At 51.3% G+C, this 22,081-nt stretch overlaps 1 protein-coding gene across 1 annotated transcript; it reads right to left on the minus strand.

Annotated features, from left to right (window-relative positions):
- LOC135881063 (dicarboxylate carrier SLC25A8) lies at positions 1 to 12,606 on the minus strand. Its single transcript, XM_065407565.1, has 8 exons — positions 12,563 to 12,606; positions 11,402 to 11,556; positions 6,107 to 6,344; positions 4,733 to 4,940; positions 3,654 to 3,848; positions 3,099 to 3,200; positions 2,124 to 2,304; positions 1 to 1,058 (listed from the first exon to the last, which is right to left on the minus strand). The coding sequence occupies exons 3-8, from the start codon at positions 6,230 to 6,232 to the stop codon at positions 944 to 946; spliced, it is 927 nt and encodes a 308-aa protein (XP_065263637.1). The 5' UTR covers positions 6,233 to 6,344; positions 11,402 to 11,556; positions 12,563 to 12,606; the 3' UTR covers positions 1 to 943.
- Positions 12,607 to 22,081: the final 9,475 nt, after the last annotated feature.

The following is a 22,081-nucleotide window of genomic DNA, read 5'->3' on the forward strand; positions in this document are numbered from 1 at the left end:
TTGACTCCAGCTTTATTTTAAGACATGAACATGCAGCTGCTGTCCCATCACAACAGTGTTAACAGCAGGAAACTTGGGGGCCTAACAACATTCTCTCCATTTAAAAAAAATAAAATAAATAGGTACTAGGACTTAAAAACCCATCACCTGCCTGACCCACCCTCCCCAATTTCCCAGCATCACTGCACTAGAATCCTTACTCCTTGCCTAGACCTGGGAACAGCTGCTCCATAAAGCTCTAGGCCAGCATTTTAAAGTGTTGGTGCCTAGAAGTCAGGTCCCCTAATCCTGATTCAGGCATGCAAAGAAGTGGCTTGGCCTTCCAAAGGCACCAAGAATCTGCCCCTTCTGCTGAGCTGATGGGAGTCGAGAGCTCTGCAGCTGGGAAAGTCAAGCACTTAGTCAGTCACCGAAATACAGAGTAAGGCAGCGGAATGTTCAGGCCAGGCCCGCAAGGCTGAACGCGCTGGCTCTAGTGATTAGCCCTTGGAATGATCCAACTGAAGGATCTCACTCCCCGATTGAGGGATTTTACTGCCAGGTACCAGGCTGCTGACACAGGGCTTTGCCACATCCCAGGTGCTAACTCCAATTCCTGCCTCTTGCACTACAGCTCAGAGGGTCTCATCAGCCTAGGTCCATCAGATCTTGGCACGGCAGGGGAGAGAAATGGTACATTTGGAAGAAGCAAGCTTGCCATTAAAAACAACCCCCCCAATTTAAAGGGTCAACACTCCCAGGGGAGTACAGCTACAGCTCTTCCCCTGCAGGCCCAGCTTTGTTCCAGAAGATGAGCAGAAATAAAAAGCTCAGAGCCTAGAGGCCGACATGTTAGTGGCTGGAGGCAGCTTGGAAGAGTCTGGAGACAATCTCTGGGTGCAGACAGGACAGTCCGTGCTAGCGAGGGCTCCTGCCATGGGTGCAGGTTGCAGACGTGGCAGGCTCAGAAAGGGGCCTCCCAGGAGCCACGGGCAGCCATCATAGCGCGTTTCAGCTGCTCGTAGGTCACAAACATCACCACGTTCCAGGATCCCAGCCGCAGGAACGAGGGCATGAACCTAGAGCCAGCGAGAGGGGAGAAGAATCACAGCCAGTGCCGTGGGTGGAGACTGCTCAGATCTCTGCCTTTGGTTCACTCCCCCACACATGGGGCAGCCCCAGGAGGAGATAAGGTAGTGAGAGTGAAGTTGATGTGAATTAAAGTGCTTCCACAGGGAACTGGACACCTGGATTTAGCCAGATCAGTCTCACCTGTGTGCGCAGTTCAGCTGCAGACCGACTAGAACAGGTGGGACGGGGCTCCATGGATCTTAATTTGCAGGTCAAACGGGTTCAGTTTCTAAGCAAGGCGGTCAGAGTTTGCAATGCTGACAGCTAGCCTGGAATCAGTCAAGCTAGACCCTTCCCTCCTTATACCTCACCAGCAAGGAGGGCTCAGTTATTCCCTCGGTCACACCAGTGGCAGCCCTTTGCCTCCAGGTGTTCATGGCCCAACTTAGGGCTCTGTTGAAGTGTGAGAATAGGGCAGCTAGCGCTCCAGCGGCTGGGCTGGCTCTGCAGGGCTCACACTGCTTGCTGCTGGTTTACTCCTTTAGTATGGAATCAGCAGAGCTGCCCCTGGACCACACAGGAACAGATCCACAATCAGGAACGGGCCCTTCCTGCACATGGTTCCTTTGAAATACAACTGCCCCATCAACTCAGCCACCGGCGTCCAGATCCACCTCTGAAAGGCTGGTCACCGCTGGGAACAGGTCCATCCAAGGATGGCTCCATCCTCTTCCCTTCCCCCTCCCAGTGCTCCTGTGGGTATCAGTTCGGTCCTGATGTGCTAGCCTGGGCCAGGGAGCCCCACACTTGAAGTCACGGGCTTCAGATCCTCCAAGCAGAACCATTCTGTAGCCCAAGGTTTTAAAATCCTCCAACACTTGCAGCTTCCCTAGCCTGGGGTGTTTTCGCTTGCGGTCTCAATGCAGAGCTTTGCCATGCACAGATCAGCTGCTGGGGCTCCACCTCAGAGGTGGTTGCCTTTCAGTGGCAGGTGCAGGGACGCTGGTACGCCCAACACAGCCCTACGTGAGGTGGGTGGCATAGAGCTCCTATTGCTCGAACTCTCTACTCACCCCTTGTAGAAAGCCATGGGCCCCTCCTTCCTCAGCATGGTGAGGGCACAGCTGACGGCACTTCCATAGTGGCCGGGGGCAGAGTTCATGTATCTGGTCTTCACTACATCGACGGGGGAAGCAATGAGCGTGGTGCAGAAACCGGCCCCGAAGGCAGAGGTGAAGTGACACGGGAGGTTATCTGCCAGACAGGAGAGGGGACGGGTGCCTGAGCATGCATGTCAGTAGCCTGGCCCACAGCTGCTCGGGGGCTAATCTAGCACCACTATTGCCAGAGCGCTCACTAGGGGACAACCCGCAGCACACCCTCCCTCCCTGACCCCCTCCCTCCTGGTGCAGTTCCACAGGACTTTCTGGGAGCCTGTCCAGGAGGCAGGCAGCCCTGCATGTCCGGTGCAAAGCTCTATGGGAATCTCCCAGCAGGCCAGGCTAGAGCCAATGGATCTGCTGCTACCTAGATCCACCTGCCATTGCCCCCTGCACGGCAGCCAAGGACTGGCTCCACTAGCCCCTTGTGGCCTGGGACTATTTCTTCTCACTCCACCCTCTGAGCCAGCAGCAGCCCCTCTTTTCCAGCTGTGCAGGGGAGAATAAGCCAGGCACCTCTTCTGGCCAATGCAATAGGAGATGGGGGGGGGGGGGTCATTCCAGCTGTGCAATATTTACAGTGCCTGAGTAAAGCCGGCTGATTTCCAGCGATTGCTCAGTGCAGGCAGGAACGCGCTAGCAGACGTTACTCTGGCATGACTTCCCAGTTCTCACTTAGGACTGTCACAATCTCCCTTTTTAAGATTAGGATCCCACGTTCTCAGTCAGAATTGGGTCCGTCCGTATCTAGCCCTGGATGGCCTTTAGCCCCCTCACCGCCCGGTGAAGTCTGAACTGAAAGCACTCAGCAATCAGACACAAGGTCAGCATCCTGCACTGGCGAGCCAGAGTTTTAAGGGACCCTGCTGAAGCAGGCCTGACACCCACCGGTCATGAGGTTGTATCTGAGCAGCATGTCCTTGATCAGGTCATAGGTCACCAATTCCGTGCAATTCACAATCGCGTTACGGGCCACATTGGGGGATGTTCCTGTAGGACAAGGAAAAAAGTTGTCAGCGAAACGGACGCTCTGGGTACGTCTACATTGCGTAAGCTCACGGCAGCAAGACTCAGAGCCCAGGCCACCTGACTCAGGCAGCAGGGCTAAAAACAGCCGTGTAAATGCTCCTGGGGTGACCAGACAGCAAGTGTGAAAAATCGGGATGGGGGTTGGGGGTGTAATAGAAGCCTATATAAGAAAAAGGCCCAAAAATCGGGACTGTCCCTATAAAATCGGGACATCTGGTCACCCTAAATGCTCCTGCTCGAGCTCTGAAACCCAGCGGGACGTCTACACTGCTATTTGTAGCCCCGTAGTGCACGCCCCAGTCAGTTGACCCAGGCTCTGAGACTTGCTGCCGCAGGGTTTTTGGGTAGTATAGCTGAACTGGGTGTTGGTTTAGAACCAGCCCCTCCCACGGAGGATTCGGGAACCACACAAACCTTTCCACAGCCCTTTGAGTCCCTCCTCCTTGGCAATGGTCTTATAGGCATCCATAGTCCCCTGGTATCGCCTGCCACCCTCCACTCGGGCCTGGGCCTGGAACCGCACTTTCACGACGTCCGTTGGCTGGGCAATGGCCACAGCCATCGCTCCGGTGGTACAGCCAGCCAGGAGTCGGCTACCGATGCCGGCACCTAGTGAAGAGAGCAGAGAAGAGAGTGAGAGGCCAGAAAGGAAGGTCAAGTTAACCCAGGGGAGCTGCTGACTCTACAGGGTTTTAGCTTCTGTCCTGGGTCCGCACATGGCCCCCAGTCAGTGCTCTGTATCTGAGCCCCTTGCAATCTAGTGTCTCACCTCCCAGCACCCCTGTGAGGTGGGGGCAGGGCTGTTACCCAGTGGGCAGATGTCACACAGAGCCTGGGGCAGAAGGAGGAACTGAACGCTGGTCTCCCATGGCCCAGACTAGCCCTCTAACCACTGGGCCATGCTTCCTCTCCACCCTTTCCTAGCCTGCTCTACCCCCAGGAGTGGAGTCCCTCGAGTACTGTTATCCCCATTAACTGAGAAACAGAAGCAGAGGCGGGGTTAAGTGACTCACCCCAATGCCACAGAGAACAGCTCCCAAACCTCCTTCTTCCCTGGGCCTTACCCACAAAGCCATCCTTCCCCTCAGGATGTTGGAGCTACACCTAACCCTCACGTAGCGACCGCTGCCGCCACCACAAGCAGCCGTGTGCACAGCCGAGCCTCTACACGGCTCCATTATTGGCTGTCTAGGACAGTGCCTGTAAATACACAGGCCTCTCTTGGGATCTCTCAGCAGAGCCCAACTGCCACCTGACCCCAACAGAAACTAATTTCAGCACAGCTAACCCCACTGCAATGGAGACCCTCCAGGGCACATCGCCGGGACTGAACCCACGACCTCTGGATGGAAGAGCAGGAGCCTTTATTGCCCGAGCTAGAGGACCTGGCCCATTAGCTTGGAAGCCATAGCAGCTGCAAACCTTTACCCACTCCAGCCACTAGAGGGAGACAAAGGCCCACACCAAGTTAAAGGAGGCTAACGGGCACTCACGCTCTGATCCCCTGGTGTAGAACTGCTTCACGGAGTCATACAGCCCGATACGGACTGACGCGAAGCTCATCTGACGCTGGAGCCCAGCCACCAGGCCGTTGTACAGGCTCGTGGGACCTTCCGTCTTCACCATGGTGGCAATGGTGCCAAAGACACCTTTGTACTGAGCAGCTTTTGTGTTAGCTGCTGACTTGGTCTCTCCTTGGATCTGTACAAGAGAGAATGGGATGAAGAGGTTTACAGTGATTTGAGGCCCTGGCCCAACTCACTACCCCAGCCCACGAGCGGCCTGCGTTGAAGTGTGATCCGGATTCCCCTCCTGGAGACCGGGGGCTTTTCTGCACCTTTGGGTCCTTTATTGTTAAAACACAAATTGCAAACAAAGAGCGGTGAGTCAGGGGGGCACCGGCTGCCTACAGCGCATCAGACAGTAGCACAAGCTTACAGCCAGAACGGGCCGTGTCCCGGCACCCTGGGTCTGGGCCGACGTCCAGTGCCCCGTACAAAGGGGCAGAGGGTTAAATTTAAATGAGCTCTGAAGAGTCTGGGGGAGCAACTGCCCACCCAGCCCCATAGCAAGTGACACCCCCACTGCTGGCCTTAAACTATGAACGAAGCCCCATCACCGCAAATCTGAGCCGAGTGCAAAAGCCAGTCTCAGAGCCCCACTGACCCAAACCGGGTTTTCACAAAGAGCCCAACCCAATTCACAGCCATAGAGGTCCATGCAGCCCATCCCTCGATGCCCACGAAAGCTGGCTCAGGCTTTAGACAAATCACAGCAGCTTTCATTTCCCCCTCCTCCAATCCAAGGGCCTCGTTTGGAGAGGCGCGGTGCCCCCCCCCCCCCACTCCCCGGCGGTGGGGCTCATGGGCGTGCTCAGTGCTTGACAAGAAGCGCTCAGCCCCTTGCAGGATCAGCCCCATGGCCGGAGGGAAGAGTTGGAGGGTTAAACGTGCCCAGCTTAGTTATGCAATGGCTAGGGGGTGGGGAGTGGACTACACATTGTTACAGGGGTACACACCAAGGAGGGGGCAGTACAAAGGGGTGTAACTAGGACCAATGGGAAGAAGGAAAATTCAGACAGACAATCAGAAGCAGCCTGGGATCTACACTAAAGTGTATTCGACTGTGGCACTACTGCCCAAGGAAAGTGGTGGCAGCATCATTGGTTAGGCCCACACTCTAGCACGCTCACTGGACTGGCCAGGGGCTGGCTGAGAACACACGTCGTTAAAGATTAAATACTAAAGGCACGTCTGCCATTGCTCAGCAACATGCAGCGAAAGCAGCTCAAGCCGCGTCCGCCACAAGGAGACAGAGCTCAGCATGGGCCTCGAGACCCCTGCAGGCGTGTGCACAGAAGTTCTCACCTGCAGTCTGACTTTGGCCGTGTCCAGGGGGAAGGTGATCAGATCTGCGATGCACGCGGCCGTCCCAGCCCCTAGAAACTTCACCGTGGCTGTTGGGGGGACATCGGTGGGCTTGAATCCAACCATTCTGCAAGCTTCTGAGAAGCTCTGGAGAAGCCAAGTGATGCACGAGGAGCGGAAAGGAGGCAAGTTGCGTTCCGATGTAGCGAAGGGCAAGACAAACGGACTCTGCTCCAGTCTAGATGGGACAGAAACAGGAGTGGTAAATAGAGCTCTAAAATCTGGGTCACACCCTACCACTTTCTACACTGCGTCCGCCAAGGATCTCCACACACATTAAGCAACGCGCCACCCCTGGCATCTGGTTCTCCCACCACGGGATACAAGTGACTCCCATGTATTCCAAGAGGAGATGCTTCTTTCCCAGGGGTCGGCAACCTTTCAGAAGTGGTGTGCCGAGTCTTCGTTTATTCACTCTGATTTAAGGTGTCGTGTGCCAGTCATACATTTTAACGTTTTTAGAAGGTCTCTTTCTAAAAGTCTATAATGTATAACTAAACTAGTGTTATAGGTAAAGTAAATAAGGTTTTTAAAATGTTTAAGACGCTTCATTTAAAATTAAATTAAAATGCAGAGCTCCCCGGACCGGTGGCCAGGACCCGGGCACTGAGTGCCACTGAAAATCAGCTTGTGTGCCGCCTTTGGCACGTATGCCATAGGTTGCCTACCCCTGTTCTATCCCATGGCAGGAGAGGCAGGCAGAGGGCTTTTGCCATTCGTAACACACGTTTTTCAAATGGGCAAATGGAGTCAGAATCAACAGCAGAGCGGAGACTAGCAGCGACAGGAAACCTGGCTGCACGTTCCCTGCTCTAACCACTAGACCACACTGCCTTCTTGATTTGGCTTCCATGCTAAACTTGGATTAAACACATTTAAGTATCTGGCAGAGAGAGGAGTTAAGGCATTGCTGCTTAAATAGGTTACTAACCGGCTAGCTAAATGTAACCTATCCTGTCTGCATTTACCACCTCTGGGGGTTTGAGAGACACCCCCTCCACTCTGGCCCACACTGAATACTGTTCCTTAGAGTTTAGGGTACTGTGCTGAAATAGCCAGTAGTCAGCATCTGGTACATTTGTGTTTATTATCTGGGCCATGCAAGACCTGCCCTGAGCGATCCATTTCCCCGCTCTTGAGAGCAGGAGTTTTGCAAAACTCCTGCAAATAGGGAATTTGGCACTAAGCAACCATCATGTGTTTTTAAAAAAAAAAGTTTTGGGGCGTTGAAGAGGATTAGCAGGCGATTTCATCGCTAACCCAACCCCCACTCTGGGTCTGTCTGGTCAGGCTTTCATTCAACAGTAACAACATTTTTATTTTTAGTTCCTTAAAACAGGAGGCGAGTTCTTCCAAGTTTGTTTTGATGAGACCATTGGATGCCAGACTGAGGTGCACAGCCTCAGTGCAAAACCAGGGCGGAGGAGGCAGACGTGCTTGTAGGGCGGCATCAGGATCCAGGGCAAGTCAAGCCCGGTAACCCACGCGGACGGAAAGCTGGAGATGAAGGCTATTTGTTTCGCCAGTTGTGGCTAACATTTCCCCATACAATGACATCACTAACCACCCTCAGCTAGATTCTAAAGAATTGTTTTGTTCCACTGAAAGACTGTTGTCCTAGTGACTGATGGGGTTGATGCAACATGCATCAGCCGAGCATGGAGCTCAGATCTGACTGGGTGCACCGATTGCTAGGCTGTGACCAGCAGAGAAACCTGGCTGCCATTGTCCAAGCTGTGGTTGCCACGTGGTGGTTACACAGCTTTAACCACGCAGCCCTTCCCCCGTGGGACAGCGACCAATATAAGGGATCAAAATTCCACAGCTTGACTTTGCACAGATCAAAGTCGTTTTAAAAAGCACAGATACAGAACGAGCCTGGAAACTTCAGAGCCGTGTAGGGAGAACTCCCACAAAATAAGCATACACCAACGTGAGCCTTCATAATATCCAGGAGCACCGAACACATTCAGAGAGAAAAACTGGATTAACTGTGACCACGGTAGAGCTGCTCCCCACAGGGATCTGGTGGGGAAAGAAGCCCTAGTCCATGATGGAGTGATCACATCATTAAAAGTTTGACTGCAGGGGCTCGCAAAGCAGCCTGCTACAAGAGGAGGTGGTAGAAGATTCTTGTCCAGCAAAGGAAGGATGATCTTGTGGTTAAAGTTTAGGACTAGAAATCTCAGTCTGGGCTCTATTCTCAGTTCTGCCGGAATAGCCACTTAGGAGGAGTCTACACAACAGCTGGTGCAGTGCTCAAGGACAGCACAATGCTACTCGACCTAGCGCATTAAAAATAGCCTGGCCCCATCGGACACTAGCCACCCACGTTCAAACCTGCCCGACCTGCTACCCCTCGCTGCTAGTTTTAGCAGGCTGGCGCCAATGAAGCTAGCACCTGTGCTGGGCAGCAGGCTTGCAGCTGCAGTGTAGACGCACCCCTAGCCTCCCTGCGGATGGGGAAACCAACGTACCAAACTGGAACGACTTCTCATGGGTGCTGTAAAGAACAGTTCAGTCTAAAGTGCCCCTAAACAGGCATCGAAACAGATCCAGACTGAGGCACCTCGATAGAGCTGTAGTATTTAGACACAAATCTGAACATTGGGGCCTGTGAAGTGCTTTGAGAGCCTTAGATGGAAAACGTTACAGGTTGTTAGTCCCTCACAGGAATGTCAGGGTTATTGTCCGTGATCAGGTTTCTTGTGTATCTTTCTCCAGAGCACCTGGTACTGATCCATAAGCTAGTGTCTGGCTGCAGTAAGTGGACCCAATACTGGCCCACCCTGCTATGGCAATTCCTGTGTCCCTAAAAGAAAACCCTCTGACATTGCATACACATATAGGCATGTCTAGCTGTAGGACTAGTCCAATACACACTGGCGTCAGGAGAACATCCGTATCCGAGTACAGTTTCTGCTGGCTGCGTTTCCATGACCAATGCACGTCCTGTCCCAGAATCAAGCTGTAGATTCTCTCCCCCCTAAACAGAAATTGATGTAGATGGGACCAGTGGCTACCCAGATGGGAGGCCAGTCACAGATCTAGGAATCCCCTATTACGGATAAAACCTGCCTTTATCTTTATCTGAGCAGATAGCAGCAAACTGCATTTCAATAGTGTGTCCAAATGGACTCCAGCAGAGCTGGGACATGATCGTGGTAACAGTTGGGTCCCACGTACTCCAGAAAATGGGGGTGGGGAGGAATAGCTCAGTGGTTTGAGCATTGGCCTGCTAAACCCAGGGTTGTGAGTTCAATCCTTGAGGGGGCCATTTAGGGAATGGGGGTAAAAATCTGTCTGGGTATTTGTCCTGCTTTGAGCAGGGGGTTGGACTAGATGACCTCCTGAGTTCCCTTCCAACCCTGATATTCTAGGATGCTAAGATCAAGCTGCCAGGTGACTGTTCCTGGCATGGCAGGAATTCTAGTGTTGTCTACGAGTGGCATTTTTCCATATCCCTCAGCATTGGCCTTACTCTGCTCCAGTGGGCACAGAGCTAGGCCAACAGTGAATGCTTTTTAAAAACCAATCACGCCCACATCTGTAGTTTTATAAAACTTTCAAAAGGAGGTTCTCAGACAAGCCAGTCCAGTGGAGAGAGCTGCAGTAGCAGCCGGCTAGTAGCCACCATGCTTGAGCACAATCCTAGCTAGGGTAGGACACTTCTGGTCCCAGTGTGGACAGGATCTGCAGTGGCCTTCACTAAAATTTTCCTACATGGGTGGGGTTCCCCATTGTAACCACATCATGGCTGGAGATGAGGCAACAGGAACTGAGAACTGTCACCCAGTCACCCTCCATGCAGCAGGGTGTTTTCTTGCTGACATCTCTCTAAATGGGGTAATTACCACCCTAAATGCATCTGAAGAAGTGAGGTTCTTACCCATGAAAGCTTATGCTCCCAATACTTCTGTTAGTCTTAAAGGTGCCACAGGACCCTCTGTTGCTTTTCACCCTAAATTAATATTTCCACTGGTTAGAAGGCTGAGAGAGAAGGGCACCGCTTTATTGCCTCCTGAAGTCCCTGTAGAAAACAGGGCTGTTGGTCAAGCTAGGATAGAACACGTGGTCTGAGATCTTGCAGAACGACCATTTCACAGAGGTATAGACTCATATACAGCCCTCTAGTTGCTGGAGATTAGACTTTGGATTTATGGACTCCACATATTAAAGAGACTTGCAGTGTAATAAATTAGAGACCAGTAATGCAGCCCTCATTTTGTGATCAGCAACTGCAATCAGACCACCAACCTCAAACCTGGTTAGGCTGCTCTTCGTAGAGTTAAAAGAGCAGGAGTACTTGTGGCACCTTCGAGCAGGGGTCGGCAACCTTTCAGAAGCGGCGTGCCGAGTCTTCATTTAGTCACTCGAATTTAAGGTTTCGCGTGCCAGTCATACAGTTAACTTTTTAGAAGGTCTCTTTCTAGAAGTCTATAATATATAACTAAACCATTGTTATATGTAAAGTAAATAAAGTTTTTAAAATGTTTAAGAAGCTTCATTTAAAATTAAATTAAAATGCAGAGCCTCCTGGACGAGTGGCCAGGAGCCAAGCAGTGAGAGTGCCACTGAAAATCAGCTTGTGTGCTGCCTTCAGCGCATGTGCCATAGGTTGCCTACCCCGCCTTAGAGACTAACAAATTTATTTGAGCATAAGCTTTCGTGGGCTACAGCCCACTTCATCGGATGCATAGAATGGAACACACAGAAAGAAGATATTTATACATACAGAGAACATGAAAAGGTGGGAGTAGCCAGACCAACTGTAAGAGGCCAATCAATTGGAGAGAGAGAAAAAAAAAAAAAAAAAAACACGTTGAAGTGATCATCGAGATGACCCATAGAAGGTGTGAGGATATTTTAACATGAGGAAATAGATTCAATTAGTGTAATGACCCAACCATTCCCAGTCTCTGTTCAAACCCAAGTTAATTGTATCTAATTTACATATTAATTCAAGTTCAGCAGTCTCTCTTTGGAGTCTGTTTTTGAAGTTTTTTTGTTGCAAAATTGCATTCATGAGTAGAACTCCTTTTAACAATCCCACCTGAAAGACGAGACTTTTAACCGAGAGGCACCTAGCACGGATCTACCAAGTCACAATTAGGTTTTAGCCCAATTTGTTTTATGAAATTAGTGCTCAGACTTTAGCCCCAGAGGCAAGAGTGCTACCAAATCTGTCAGATGCAGCCAAAAAGCATTACGGAGGACAGTATATTGAAGCGTTACCTTAGTCAAGTAATTCAGGACGACTGCTGTTTGATCAGGATTCTCTAAAGGTGTCCCGCTCGTCAAATTTGCTTAGTGCAACGACTATCTGATCCCCCTGGTTTTCCATAGAAACTCGTTTAGAAACAAGACACTTGATAATCATAATCCTTATCCTGGGGAGGGAGAGGAGAGCACACATTGGAGCAAAGTACATTTCACACGGCTACAGGTTTAAGTTTTGCAAGTATTCAAGATAGGACAGTGACGCAAAAGTGGCATCTGAACAGGGGCCAGCATGCAAAGGAAACGTAATCCAGCATCAATCCGGAACCGCTGCGTATTGATCTGCACGGAGACCCCGCTCTGCGGTTCCATCTCAATCAGTGCCCGGGATCAGAACCAGCTAAGACCGGCCGGTCACTGCAGCAGCCCGCAGGAAATCAAACAGCACGAAAAAGCCAAGACAAAAAGCAGGGAAAGCCCCGCCCCACTAGTCTTGTGCCCAGGGTGGATCAGGGATCGCGGATCAACACCTGGATCGTCTCGCCCACGTGACTAGGGATTTCAAGCGCAAGGCGAGTCACTTCAAGCCCCAGTTTGCCATCCTGGGGCAGACGCGGGGTGGATCGGCGTCTCCCTTAGACAGCCCTGCTTTGAGAGCGAAGACTTGGGCTAGTCCTTGGAACAGGAGGGCAGATGTGGGGGGTCGAGGGGCACTGGGGTCCTAAATCCTCTAGGCGCGTTGGGAAGCCTCCCCCCAACCCACGCACCTAACCCCAGACAGAGGTTGCAACGCCGCGGGGCAGCGGGGCGCTCTCGTGCCGGACGGGGGCAGCGCGTTCCAGACCTTTAGCTCCGCAAGGGAAGCCCCAGAAACCATCCCGCGGGGAGCCCGCCCGCACCGGGCGCGCCCCGCCCTGCGCCCCGCTCCCCAAGCGCCGCCCGCAGCAAGACGTTACAGCTCATGGAGAACCGGGGGGGGGGGCAATTCCCCCCCTCCGCCCCCCAGGTCTCGGGTCACCAGGGCAGAGGCAGCGAAGCGGCGCAGGGGCCGGAGCCCACCCAGGGGCGCCCAGCGCGGAGGGGTCGCGGCTCCTAGGTGCCGTGGCGGGATCAGCCCCGCCATGCGCCCAGCTGCGGCTTCCGGGCAGGCTGGGGGCGCCCGGGGCAGGGACTGACCTGAGCCCGAGGGGGAGAAGCGGCAGCGGCACCGATCGCAGGAGGAAGAGCCTACGGGTCGCTGCCGCTTTATACCGCCCCGGGAGCCGGCAGGAGCCGCCCAGCCCCCGCCGCCGCTCAGCTCCGTCCCGCCCCCATGAGCCTGGTCCCCGTGGGCGGGGTCTCAGGGACTAACCCCCCCCCCCCCAAGAGGCGGCGAAGGGGGCCGGTGAGAAACCCCCTTCCACGCGGGGTGTGTGCGGGGGCAGCGGGTGCCCAGCACCGGGGGGTGCGATTCCCCCATGTCCCGTGCGCCGCCAGCGACCGTCTGACCCCCAGCGCCCCACTTCCCGACGGACAGGGGAGGCTGCCGGAGCTGCTCTTGATAGTCACCCCCCTCACCCCAGCAGTCACCCTGTTCCCTGCCCTCCTCACCCCAGTGATTGCCCCACTCCCTGCCTGCCCTTCCCCCACTGATCGCCCCATTCCCTGCCCCCGTGTTACCCCCACCCCACTGATCGCCCCATTCCCTGCCCCCGTGTTACCCCCACCCCACCGATCGCCCCATTCCCTGCTCCCGTGTTACCCCCACCCCACTGATCGCCCCATTCCCTGCCTGCCCTTCCCCCACCGCCGCTAACAAGCAGCATTTCCCTTCCCCCGCCAATGTACGTTGCACTCAGGAGGCGGCAGAAGCGGCGCCCCGGCCGGGGACCGGTGCAAAGCGCCTGCCGGTGTAGCGGCACGAAACGCAACCCTCCCGTTTAGCGATCCACGTGTCCCCAGCCCCGGAACCCCGAGCCGGTGTGTGGGGGGGAGGGGTTCGGGTTCCCCAGCTCAGCCTGGGCTGATGGGGAGACAGGGCAGCATCCCACTGCCCTAGCCAATGGGAGAGCAGTGCTAGGAAGGGATGGGAGCAGGTGCTCTGATGAAGGTTAGGAGGCTGCTGAGGCAGAGGTGGGGTGAGTGTTATCTGTCAGCAAAGATGAGTTGGCGATCAAAGGTTGCAGAGGGCGACCGGTCCCATGAGGTGACACAGGCGAACCAGCTGGAAGCAGTAAGTCCATGGCAGGGAGAGGTGAAAAAGGCACTGCTCAGCTGCTCCCTGGGCTATCCAGTGCCGCTGCTGAAGTCAGACACTAACAGACCCCGACACGGAGTGTAGCTTGTCTCTCTCTCTCGGTTCCTCAGGAGGTCAGTCAGTTGGAGAGTTCAACCAACCAAGCAAAAATGAAAACATCCTGCAGAGAACAACAAAACAATGGTGTCATAACTATAAAGGGAAGGGTAACAGCTCTCCTGTGTACCGTACTAAAATCCCTCCTGGTCAGAGACTCCAAAATCCTTTTACCTGTAAAGGGTTAAGAAGCTCGGGTAACCTGGCTGACACCTGACCCCAAGGACCAATAAGGGGACAAGATACTTTCAAAACTTGGGGGGGGGAAAGGCTTTTGTGTGCTCTTTGTTTTAAGGTGTGGTTCGCTCTTGGGACTGAGAGGGACCAGACATCAATCCAGGTTCTCCCCATCTTTCTAAACAAGTCTCTCTTATTTCAAAAGCCAGGCAAGGCGTCCTAGATTTACTTTGTTTTCTCAACTTGTAAATGTACCTTTTACTAGAGTGTTTATCTTTGTTTGCTACACTTTGAACCTAAGACAGAGGGGGGTCCTTTGAGCTCTTTAAGTTTGATTACCCTGTAAAGTTATTTTCCATACTGATTTTACAGAGATGATTTTTAACCTTTTTCTTTAATTAAAAGCCTTCTTTTTAAGAACCTGATTGATTTCTCCTTGTTTTAAGATCCAAGGGGGTTTGGATCTGTATTCACCAGGAGTTGGTGAAAGGAAGGAGGGGGGAAGGGTCAATTTCTCCTTGTTTAAGATCCAAGGAGTTTGGATCTGTATTCACCAGGGAATTGGTGAAAGGTTTTCTAAAAGCTTCCCAGGGAAGGGAATGGTGGCAGCGGACCAGAACTAAGCTGGTAGTTAGCTTAGAAGTCCTCATGCAGGCCCCTACATTTGTACCCTAAAGTTCAAAGTAGGGATACAGCCTTGACATGGTGGCACAGCGGTGGAGATCGTTTTAAACCCAAAAGCCAGTAAGATTTTTTTTTCCTTCTAGCTGCTTGGAAAGCAGAGCTGAAGGTAGATGCATATCTTATCTCTCCTTGCCTGAAGGCAGAGGTGTTAAGTTTTTTTTAATGAGGGCCTTTGTTAAGAGAAGGGTTCAAAGTAAGAAAACTTTGACTGGTAAAAGGAATTTACAAGCTGAATTGTTTTTTTTCTTTTTACATCCTCGTGAGTAGCTAGTTAGAAAGTCTCTGTTAACTCAGCAACAGCCAGAGCTAAGTACATCCCAGTTTCAGTCAACTGCAGAGGGGTGTGACCCAGCACAAGAAAACAGGAAAATGACTACCAAAGAAGTAGCTAACAAAATAGAACTGGCCAAACTAGAAGCAGAAGAAAATGAAAGAAAACATCAGAGACTGCTTCAAATTAAAAAACTTGAAATAGAGGCCTATGAAAGAGAAGAAAAAGCCAAAGAGGAGGCCCACAAGAGAGAGATGGAGCTGGAAAAAGCCAAAGAGGAGGCCCATGAAAGAGAAGAGAAAGCCAAAGAGGAGGCCCATGAAAGAGAAGAAAAAGCCAAAGAGGAGGCCCACAAGAGAGAGATGGAGCTGGAAAAAGCCAAAGAGGAGGCGAGAGAAAAAGAAAGGAAGCATGAACTGGAAGCAGCAAGGGCTAAGCAGGATGCATCAGCCCATCCTAGCAACTCCTCTCCAGGTACCACTTCCCATCCCAGAAAATTCCCCACCTACAAGGCAGGCGATGATACTGAGGCCTTCTTAGAAAATTTTGAAAGGGCCTGCCTTGGATACAGCATCGCTGCAGACCAGTACATGGTAGAGCTGAGGCCGCAGCTCAGTGGACCCTTAGCAGAGGTGGCGGCTGAAATGCCTAAGGAACACATGAACAGTTATGAACTTTTTAAAAACAAGGCCAGACTCAGAATGGGGCTAACACCCGAGCATGCCCGTCGGCGGTTCAGAGCCCTAAGGTGGAAACCAGATGTGTCATTTACCCGGCATGCCTACCACATTGACAAAAATTGTGATGCCTGGGTATCAGGAGCAAATGTTAAATCTCTGGAAGATCTGCTTTCCCTAGTAAAAATGGAGCAGTTTTTAGAGGGTGTTCCTGAGGAAATAGAAAGGTACATCCTAGATAGGAAGCCCAAAACTGTAACCGAGGCGGGGGAGATTGGAGCCAAATGGGTGGAGGTGACAGAAAAGAAAAAAGCTAGTAGCAGTTGGAGCGAATATCAGAAGGGGCAAGCCGAAACAAAACCTTATCACCGGGGACAACCCAAGGCCCCACCCACATCCCAAGGGAAACCCCAGACGCCTTCTCACCCCACCACACCAGTCTCCACCAACCAACATCGCCCCGGTGATACCTTAGCAGGGCGATGTTTTAAATGTAATGAACTGGGGCATATAAAGGCTCACTGCCCCAAGAACCCCAACCGATTACAGTTCATTACACCCCAATCACACCAAAGATCCCCAGACCCAGATGCCTCTCTCATACCCTCGGAGCGAAGGGAAACCTTGAGAGTGGGCGGAAAGAAGGTTATCGCTTGGAGGGACACTGGGGCACAAGTGTCAACTATCCACCAATCCCTAGTGGACCCCAAACTCATCAACCCGGAGGCTACAGTGACAATTCAACCCTTTGTGTCACAGTCTGTAACCTTGCCTACAGCCAAGTTGCATGTCCAGTACAAGGGCTGGTCAGGAATGTGGACTTTTGCAGTCTATGACAATTATCCCATCCCCATGCTGCTGGGGGAAGACTTGGCCAACCATGTGAAGCTAGCCAAGAGGGTGGGAATAGTCACCCGCAGCCAGGCTAAACAAGCTTCCACCCCCATCCCTGTTCCTGAGCCGTCCACAAGGGCCCCGTCTGTGTTACCAGAGACCCAGCCAAAGCCAGTCCCAGAACCGGAACTGGCAACGCAACCAGCACCAGAACCATTGCCAGCACTGAGTCCAGCGCTTGCAAGCCCGTCTACAACTCCAATGCCAGAGGGCACCAGCGAGTCTGAACTGGTGGAAGCAGCAGATAACCCTACCCAAGAGGCTCAGCCAGAGCCTGAAATACCACATAGTGCACCAGCGGACAGCGGTTCACAGTCAATGGAAACAGCCCCAGCACCTGCATCGCTTCCAGAGGGACCAAGCCCCAGTCCACAGTCCAAGGAGGAACTGATGTCTCCAGCATCAAGGGAACAGTTCCAGGCCGAGCAGGAAGCAGATGACAGCCTTCAGAAAGCTTGGGCGGTGGCACGGAGCACCCCACCGCCTCTCAGCTCTTCTAACCGATCCCGGTTGGTTGTAGAACAAGGACTTTTATACAAGGAGACTCTTTCTGGTGGGCACCAGGAAGACTGGCATCCTCAAAGACAGTTGGTAGTTCCCACTAAGTATCGGGTAAAGCTCTTGAGCTTAGCCCATGATCATCCCAGTGGCCATTCTGGGGTGAACAGAACCAAAGACCGGTTGGGGAAGTCCTTCCACTGGGAGGGAATGGGCAAGGACGTTGCTAATTATGTCCGGTCTTGTGAGGTGTGCCAACGAGTGGGAAAGCCCCAAGACCAGGTTAAAGCCCCTCTCCAGCCACTACCCATAATTGAGGTCCCATTTCAGCGAGTAGCTGTGGATATTCTGGGTCCTTTCCCAAAGAAGACACCCAGAGGAAAGCAGTACGTACTGACTTTCATGGATTTTGCTACCCGATGGCCGGAAGCTGTACCCTTAAGCAACACCAGGGCTAACAGTGTGTGCCAGGCATTAGCAGACATTTTTGCCAGGGTAGGGTGGCCCTCCGACATACTTACAGATTCGGGAACTAATTTCCTGGCAGGGAACATGAAAAACCTGTGGGAAGCTCATGGGGTGAATCACTTGGTTGCCACCCCTCATCACCATCAAACCAGTGGTCTGGTGGAGAGGTTTAATGGAACTTTGGGGGCCATGATACGTAAATTCGTAAATGAACACTCCAATGATTGGGACCTAGTGTTGCAGCAGTTGCTTTTTGCCTACAGGGCTGTACCACATCCCAGTTTAGGGTTTTCACCATTTGAACTTGTGTATGGCCGCGAGGTTAAGGGGCCATTACAGTTGGTGAAGCAACAATGGGAGGGGTTTACGCCTTCTCCAGGAACTAACATTCTAGACTTTGTAAGCAACCTACAAAGCACCCTCCGACACTCTTTAGCCTTTGCTAAAGAAAACCTAAAGGATGCTCAGGAAGAGCAAAAGGCCTGGTATGATAAACATTCCAGAGAACGGTCCTTCAAAGTAGGAGACCAAGTCATGGCCTTAAAGGCGCTCCAGGCCCATAAAATGGAAGCGTCGTGGGAAGGACCATTCACGGTCCAGGAGCGCCTAGGAGCTGTTAACTATCTCATAGCCTCCCCCACCTCCAACATAAAGCCTAAGGTATACCATGTTAATTCTCTTAAGCCCTTTTATTCCAGAGAACTAAACGTTTGCCAGTTTACAGCCCAGGAAACAGATGACGCGGAGTGGCCTGCAGGTGTCTACTACGAAGGAAAAAGGAATGGTGGTGTGGAAGAGGTGAACCTCTCCACGACCCTGGGACGTCTGCAGCGACAGCAGATCAAGGAGCTGTGCACAAGCTTTGCACCGATTTTCTCAGCCACTCCAGGACGGACCGAACGGGCATACCACTCCATTGACACAGGTAATGCTCACCCAATTAGAACCCCACCCTACCGGGAGTCACCTCATGCCCAAGCTGCTATACAAAGGGAGATCCAGGACATGCTACAGATGGATATAATCCGCCCCTCTACCAGTGCATGGGCATCTCCAGTGGTTCTAGTTCCCAAACCAGATGGGGAAATACGCTTTTGCGTGGACTACCGTAAGCTAAATGCTGTAACTCGTCCTGACAACTATCCAATGCCACGCACAGATGAGCTATTGGAAAAATTGGGACATGCCCAATTCATCTCTACTTTAGACTTAACCAAAGGGTACTGGCAAGTACCACTAGATGAACCCGCTAAGGAAAGGTCCGCCTTCGTCACCCAGGCAGGGGTGTATGAATTCAATGTACTCCCTTTCGGGTTGCGAAATGCACCCGCCACCTTCCAAAGACTTGTAGATGGTCTCTTAGCGGGATTGGGAGAATCTGCAGTTGCCTACCTCGATGATGTGGCCATTTTTTCTGATTCATGGACAGAACACCTGGAGCACCTGGAAAAAGTCTTCGAGCGCATCCGGCAGGCAGGACTAACTGTTAAGGCTAAAAAGTGTCAAATAGGCCAAAACAGAGTGATGTACCTGGGGCACCAGGTGGGTCAAGGAACTATAAATCCCCTACAGGCCAAAGTGGATGCTATCCAAAAGTGGCCGGTTCCAAAGTCAAAGAAACAGGTCCAATCCTTCTTAGGCTTGGCCGGATATTATAGGCGATTTGTACCACACTACAGCCAAATCGCCGCCCCGCTGACAGACCTAACCAGAAAGAAACAGCCAAATGCAGTTCAGTGGGCTGATGAGTGTCAAAAGGCCTTTAACCAGCTTAAGGCAACACTCATGTCTGACCCTGTGCTAAGGGCCCCAAACTTTGACAAACCGTTCCTAGTAACCACAGATGCGTCCGAGCGGGGCGTAGGAGCAGTTTTAATGCAGGAAGGACCGGATCAAGAATTCCATCCTGTCGTGTTTCTCAGCAAAAAACTGTCTGAGAGGGAAAGCCACTGGTCAATCAGCGAAAAGGAATGCTACGCCATTGTGTACACGCTGGAAAAGCTATGCCCATATGTTTGGGGACGGCGTTTCCAACTACAAACAGACCATGCTGCGCTACAGTGGCTTCATACCGCCAAGGGAAATAACAAAAAACTTCTTCGGTGGAGTTTAGCTCTCCAAGATTTTGATTTTGAAATACAACACATTTCGGGAGCTTCTAACAAAGTGGCTGATGCACTCTCCCGGGAAAGTTTCCCAGAGTTAACTGGTTAACAATTGTTCTTGTAATAAAACATATTGTTAGTTTTTATATAATCAGTAGTATGTCTAAAGGTACATGTGTCTTGTTAACTCTGTTTTCTCCTAGAACTCCAGGAAGAAATCACAGCCAGTGTGGAACCGAACGTCCAACACTATCTGTGATTTGGGGGGCGTGTCATAACTATAAAGGGAAGGGTAACAGCTCTCCTGTGTACCGTACTAAAATCCCTCCTGGTCAGAGACTCCAAAATCCTTTTACCTGTAAAGGGTTAAGAAGCTCGGGTAACCTGGCTGACACCTGACCCCAAGGACCAATAAGGGGACAAGATACTTTCAAATCTTGGGGGGGGGAAAGGCTTTTGTGTGCTCTTTGTTTTAAGGTGTGGTTCGCTCTTGGGACTGAGAGGGACCAGACATCAATCCAGGTTCTCCCCATCTTTCTAAACAAGTCTCTCTTATTTCAAAATTGTAAGTAAAAGCCAGGCAAGGCGTCCTAGATTTACTTTGTTTTCTCAACTTGTAAATGTACCTTTTACTAGAGTGTTTATCTTTGTTTGCTATACTTTGAACCTAAGACAGAGGGGGGTCCTTTGAGCTCTTTAAGTTTGATTACCCTGTAAAGTTATTTTCCATACTGATTTTACAGAGATGATTTTTAACCTTTTTCTTTAATTAAAAGCCTTCTTTTTAAGAACCTGATTGATTTCTCCTTGTTTTAAGATCCAAGGGGGTTTGGATCTGTATTCACCAGGAGTTGGTGAAAGGAAGGAGGGGGGAAGGGTCAATTTCTCCTTGTTTAAGATCCAAGGAGTTTGGATCTGTATTCACCAGGGAATTGGTGAAAGGTTTTCTAAAAGCTTCCCAGGGAAGGGAATGGTGGCAGCGGACCAGAACTAAGCTGGTAGTTAGCTTAGAAGTCCTCATGCAGGTCCCTACATTTGTACCCTAAAGTTCAAAGTGGGGATACAGCCTTGACAAATGGCCAGGAACTTTTTGCCCTGGGGCTTGACTGGCTCAGGGGGCCACTAGTGGGACAAAAAGTCTTTCGCCTCTACAGCACTGGTGCAGGTTTGGTGTAGATTGGCAGGCACCCAAAGGTGCCACCATCTGATGGCTACTCAGTGGCCTGTGCAGCGGACAAGTGCACACCCCACAAAACCCACCCTCAAAGAATCCAAGGAACCTTAAGAGGTCAACTAGTCCAGCCCCCAGTAACGGGGCAGGACCAAGTAACCCTAGACCTCACAGGTGTTTGTCCAACCTATTCTTAAAAACCTCCTAGGGACTTCACAACTTCACCTAGAGGCCCCAGCGAGATGGTGACATTAACCAAAGGATGTAACAGACATGGGGGACTGATGCTCCTTTGAACCCTAGAAGTGGTCCGTTCCAAGTCAGCGGGGGGTCGGTGGGAGGGGGTGCTTCTGCAAATGAAGCTTGAGCACTGCTGCATCTCTTGTTCTGTTGTTAAGTAGGGAAGTTCAGGCACTGTGGACCCAGCACTTTTCAGGAACATGAAATTCACTTGAAACCCCAAACAAAATGAAAAGGGAGGGGACAGAATGGAGATAAAGGACGGTGTAGCCGGCAGCCCGTGAGTTTATATTTCTGCTGTTATTCCAGATCCTCAGAGTACACTTCTGTTTCACCGTGAATTGTCTCCGTGATACAAATGTGGCACCGTAAACCAACGTCAACTCGAGTTCTGTGTGTAAAACAGGCGCCAGAAGCAAAAAGACTAAAAACGACTAATAGTCTATGGAGATTTCCCAAATGTACCCTCATTCCTATACAATCCACCCTTATTGGCTAAGAGTTCTCTGTTTTCCGTCGGTCTCTCCAATTATAAAATGCACGCACGCTGTTCTTATTTCTAGACTGTGCTTGCGGCTGAGCTTCTGTTGCTCAAATAACCCTTGGTCAAAACACAGTCATAATCTGATATCGTCCAAGTGGAGACGATTTATTTGCTCTCACACTTTCCCTGTTTAAGAGGTCTGGGAAAGATCTGTTTCCAGGGGATTGCTGTTACAGAATTGCCTGAAAAATGGAGGTAAGATTCTGTTAGCCATTTAAAATGATTTGTCTCATGCTACGCGAGACACAGGCAAGAAGTGGAGGCTTATGTTCAACCGACTGCATCTTTCTAATCACCAGAAATGACCCCTGCTAAGAACTGTCCCTGAAAAACAAAATGATTTTGAGACATCTGTGAATCTTTTTATTGAGCTTGGACCAAAATCAGCCCTGACATAAAGATGGAAGTCAATAAGAACTGCATGCGTTCAGCACCTGGTTGCTTTTTTAGATGCCTAAGTATGGATTTGGGTGCCTCACTTTAGATGCCTCACCCTGCTCTACATCCAGAAATTGCACCAGTTTAACTAACAAAGTTTCTACATTAATTTAGTTGAATCCCTGCCAGCGTGGAAAACTCGTTAATCAGTTTGAGTGCCTTAGCTGCATTCCCAAGTTTGAGACTATTGGCCTTT

Source organism: Emys orbicularis, chromosome 1, assembly GCF_028017835.1.
Source record: "Emys orbicularis isolate rEmyOrb1 chromosome 1, rEmyOrb1.hap1, whole genome shotgun sequence".
NCBI classification, from domain to species: domain Eukaryota; kingdom Metazoa; phylum Chordata; order Testudines; family Emydidae; genus Emys; species Emys orbicularis.

Excerpts from the sequence above, each read along its gene's own strand:
- LOC135881063 (XM_065407565.1), bottom strand. The coding sequence starts at position 6,232 with ATGGTTGGATTCAAGCCCACCGATGTCCCCCCAACAGCCACGGTGAAG. Across the intron at positions 4,941-6,106 it reads CGGCCAAAGTCAGACTGCAG|ATCCAAGGAGAGACCAAGTC; the intron begins GTGAGAACTTCT and ends TCTCTTGTACAG. Across the intron at positions 3,849-4,732 it reads CTACACCAGGGGATCAGAGC|GTGCCGGCATCGGTAGCCGA; the intron begins GTGAGTGCCCGT and ends TCTCTTCACTAG.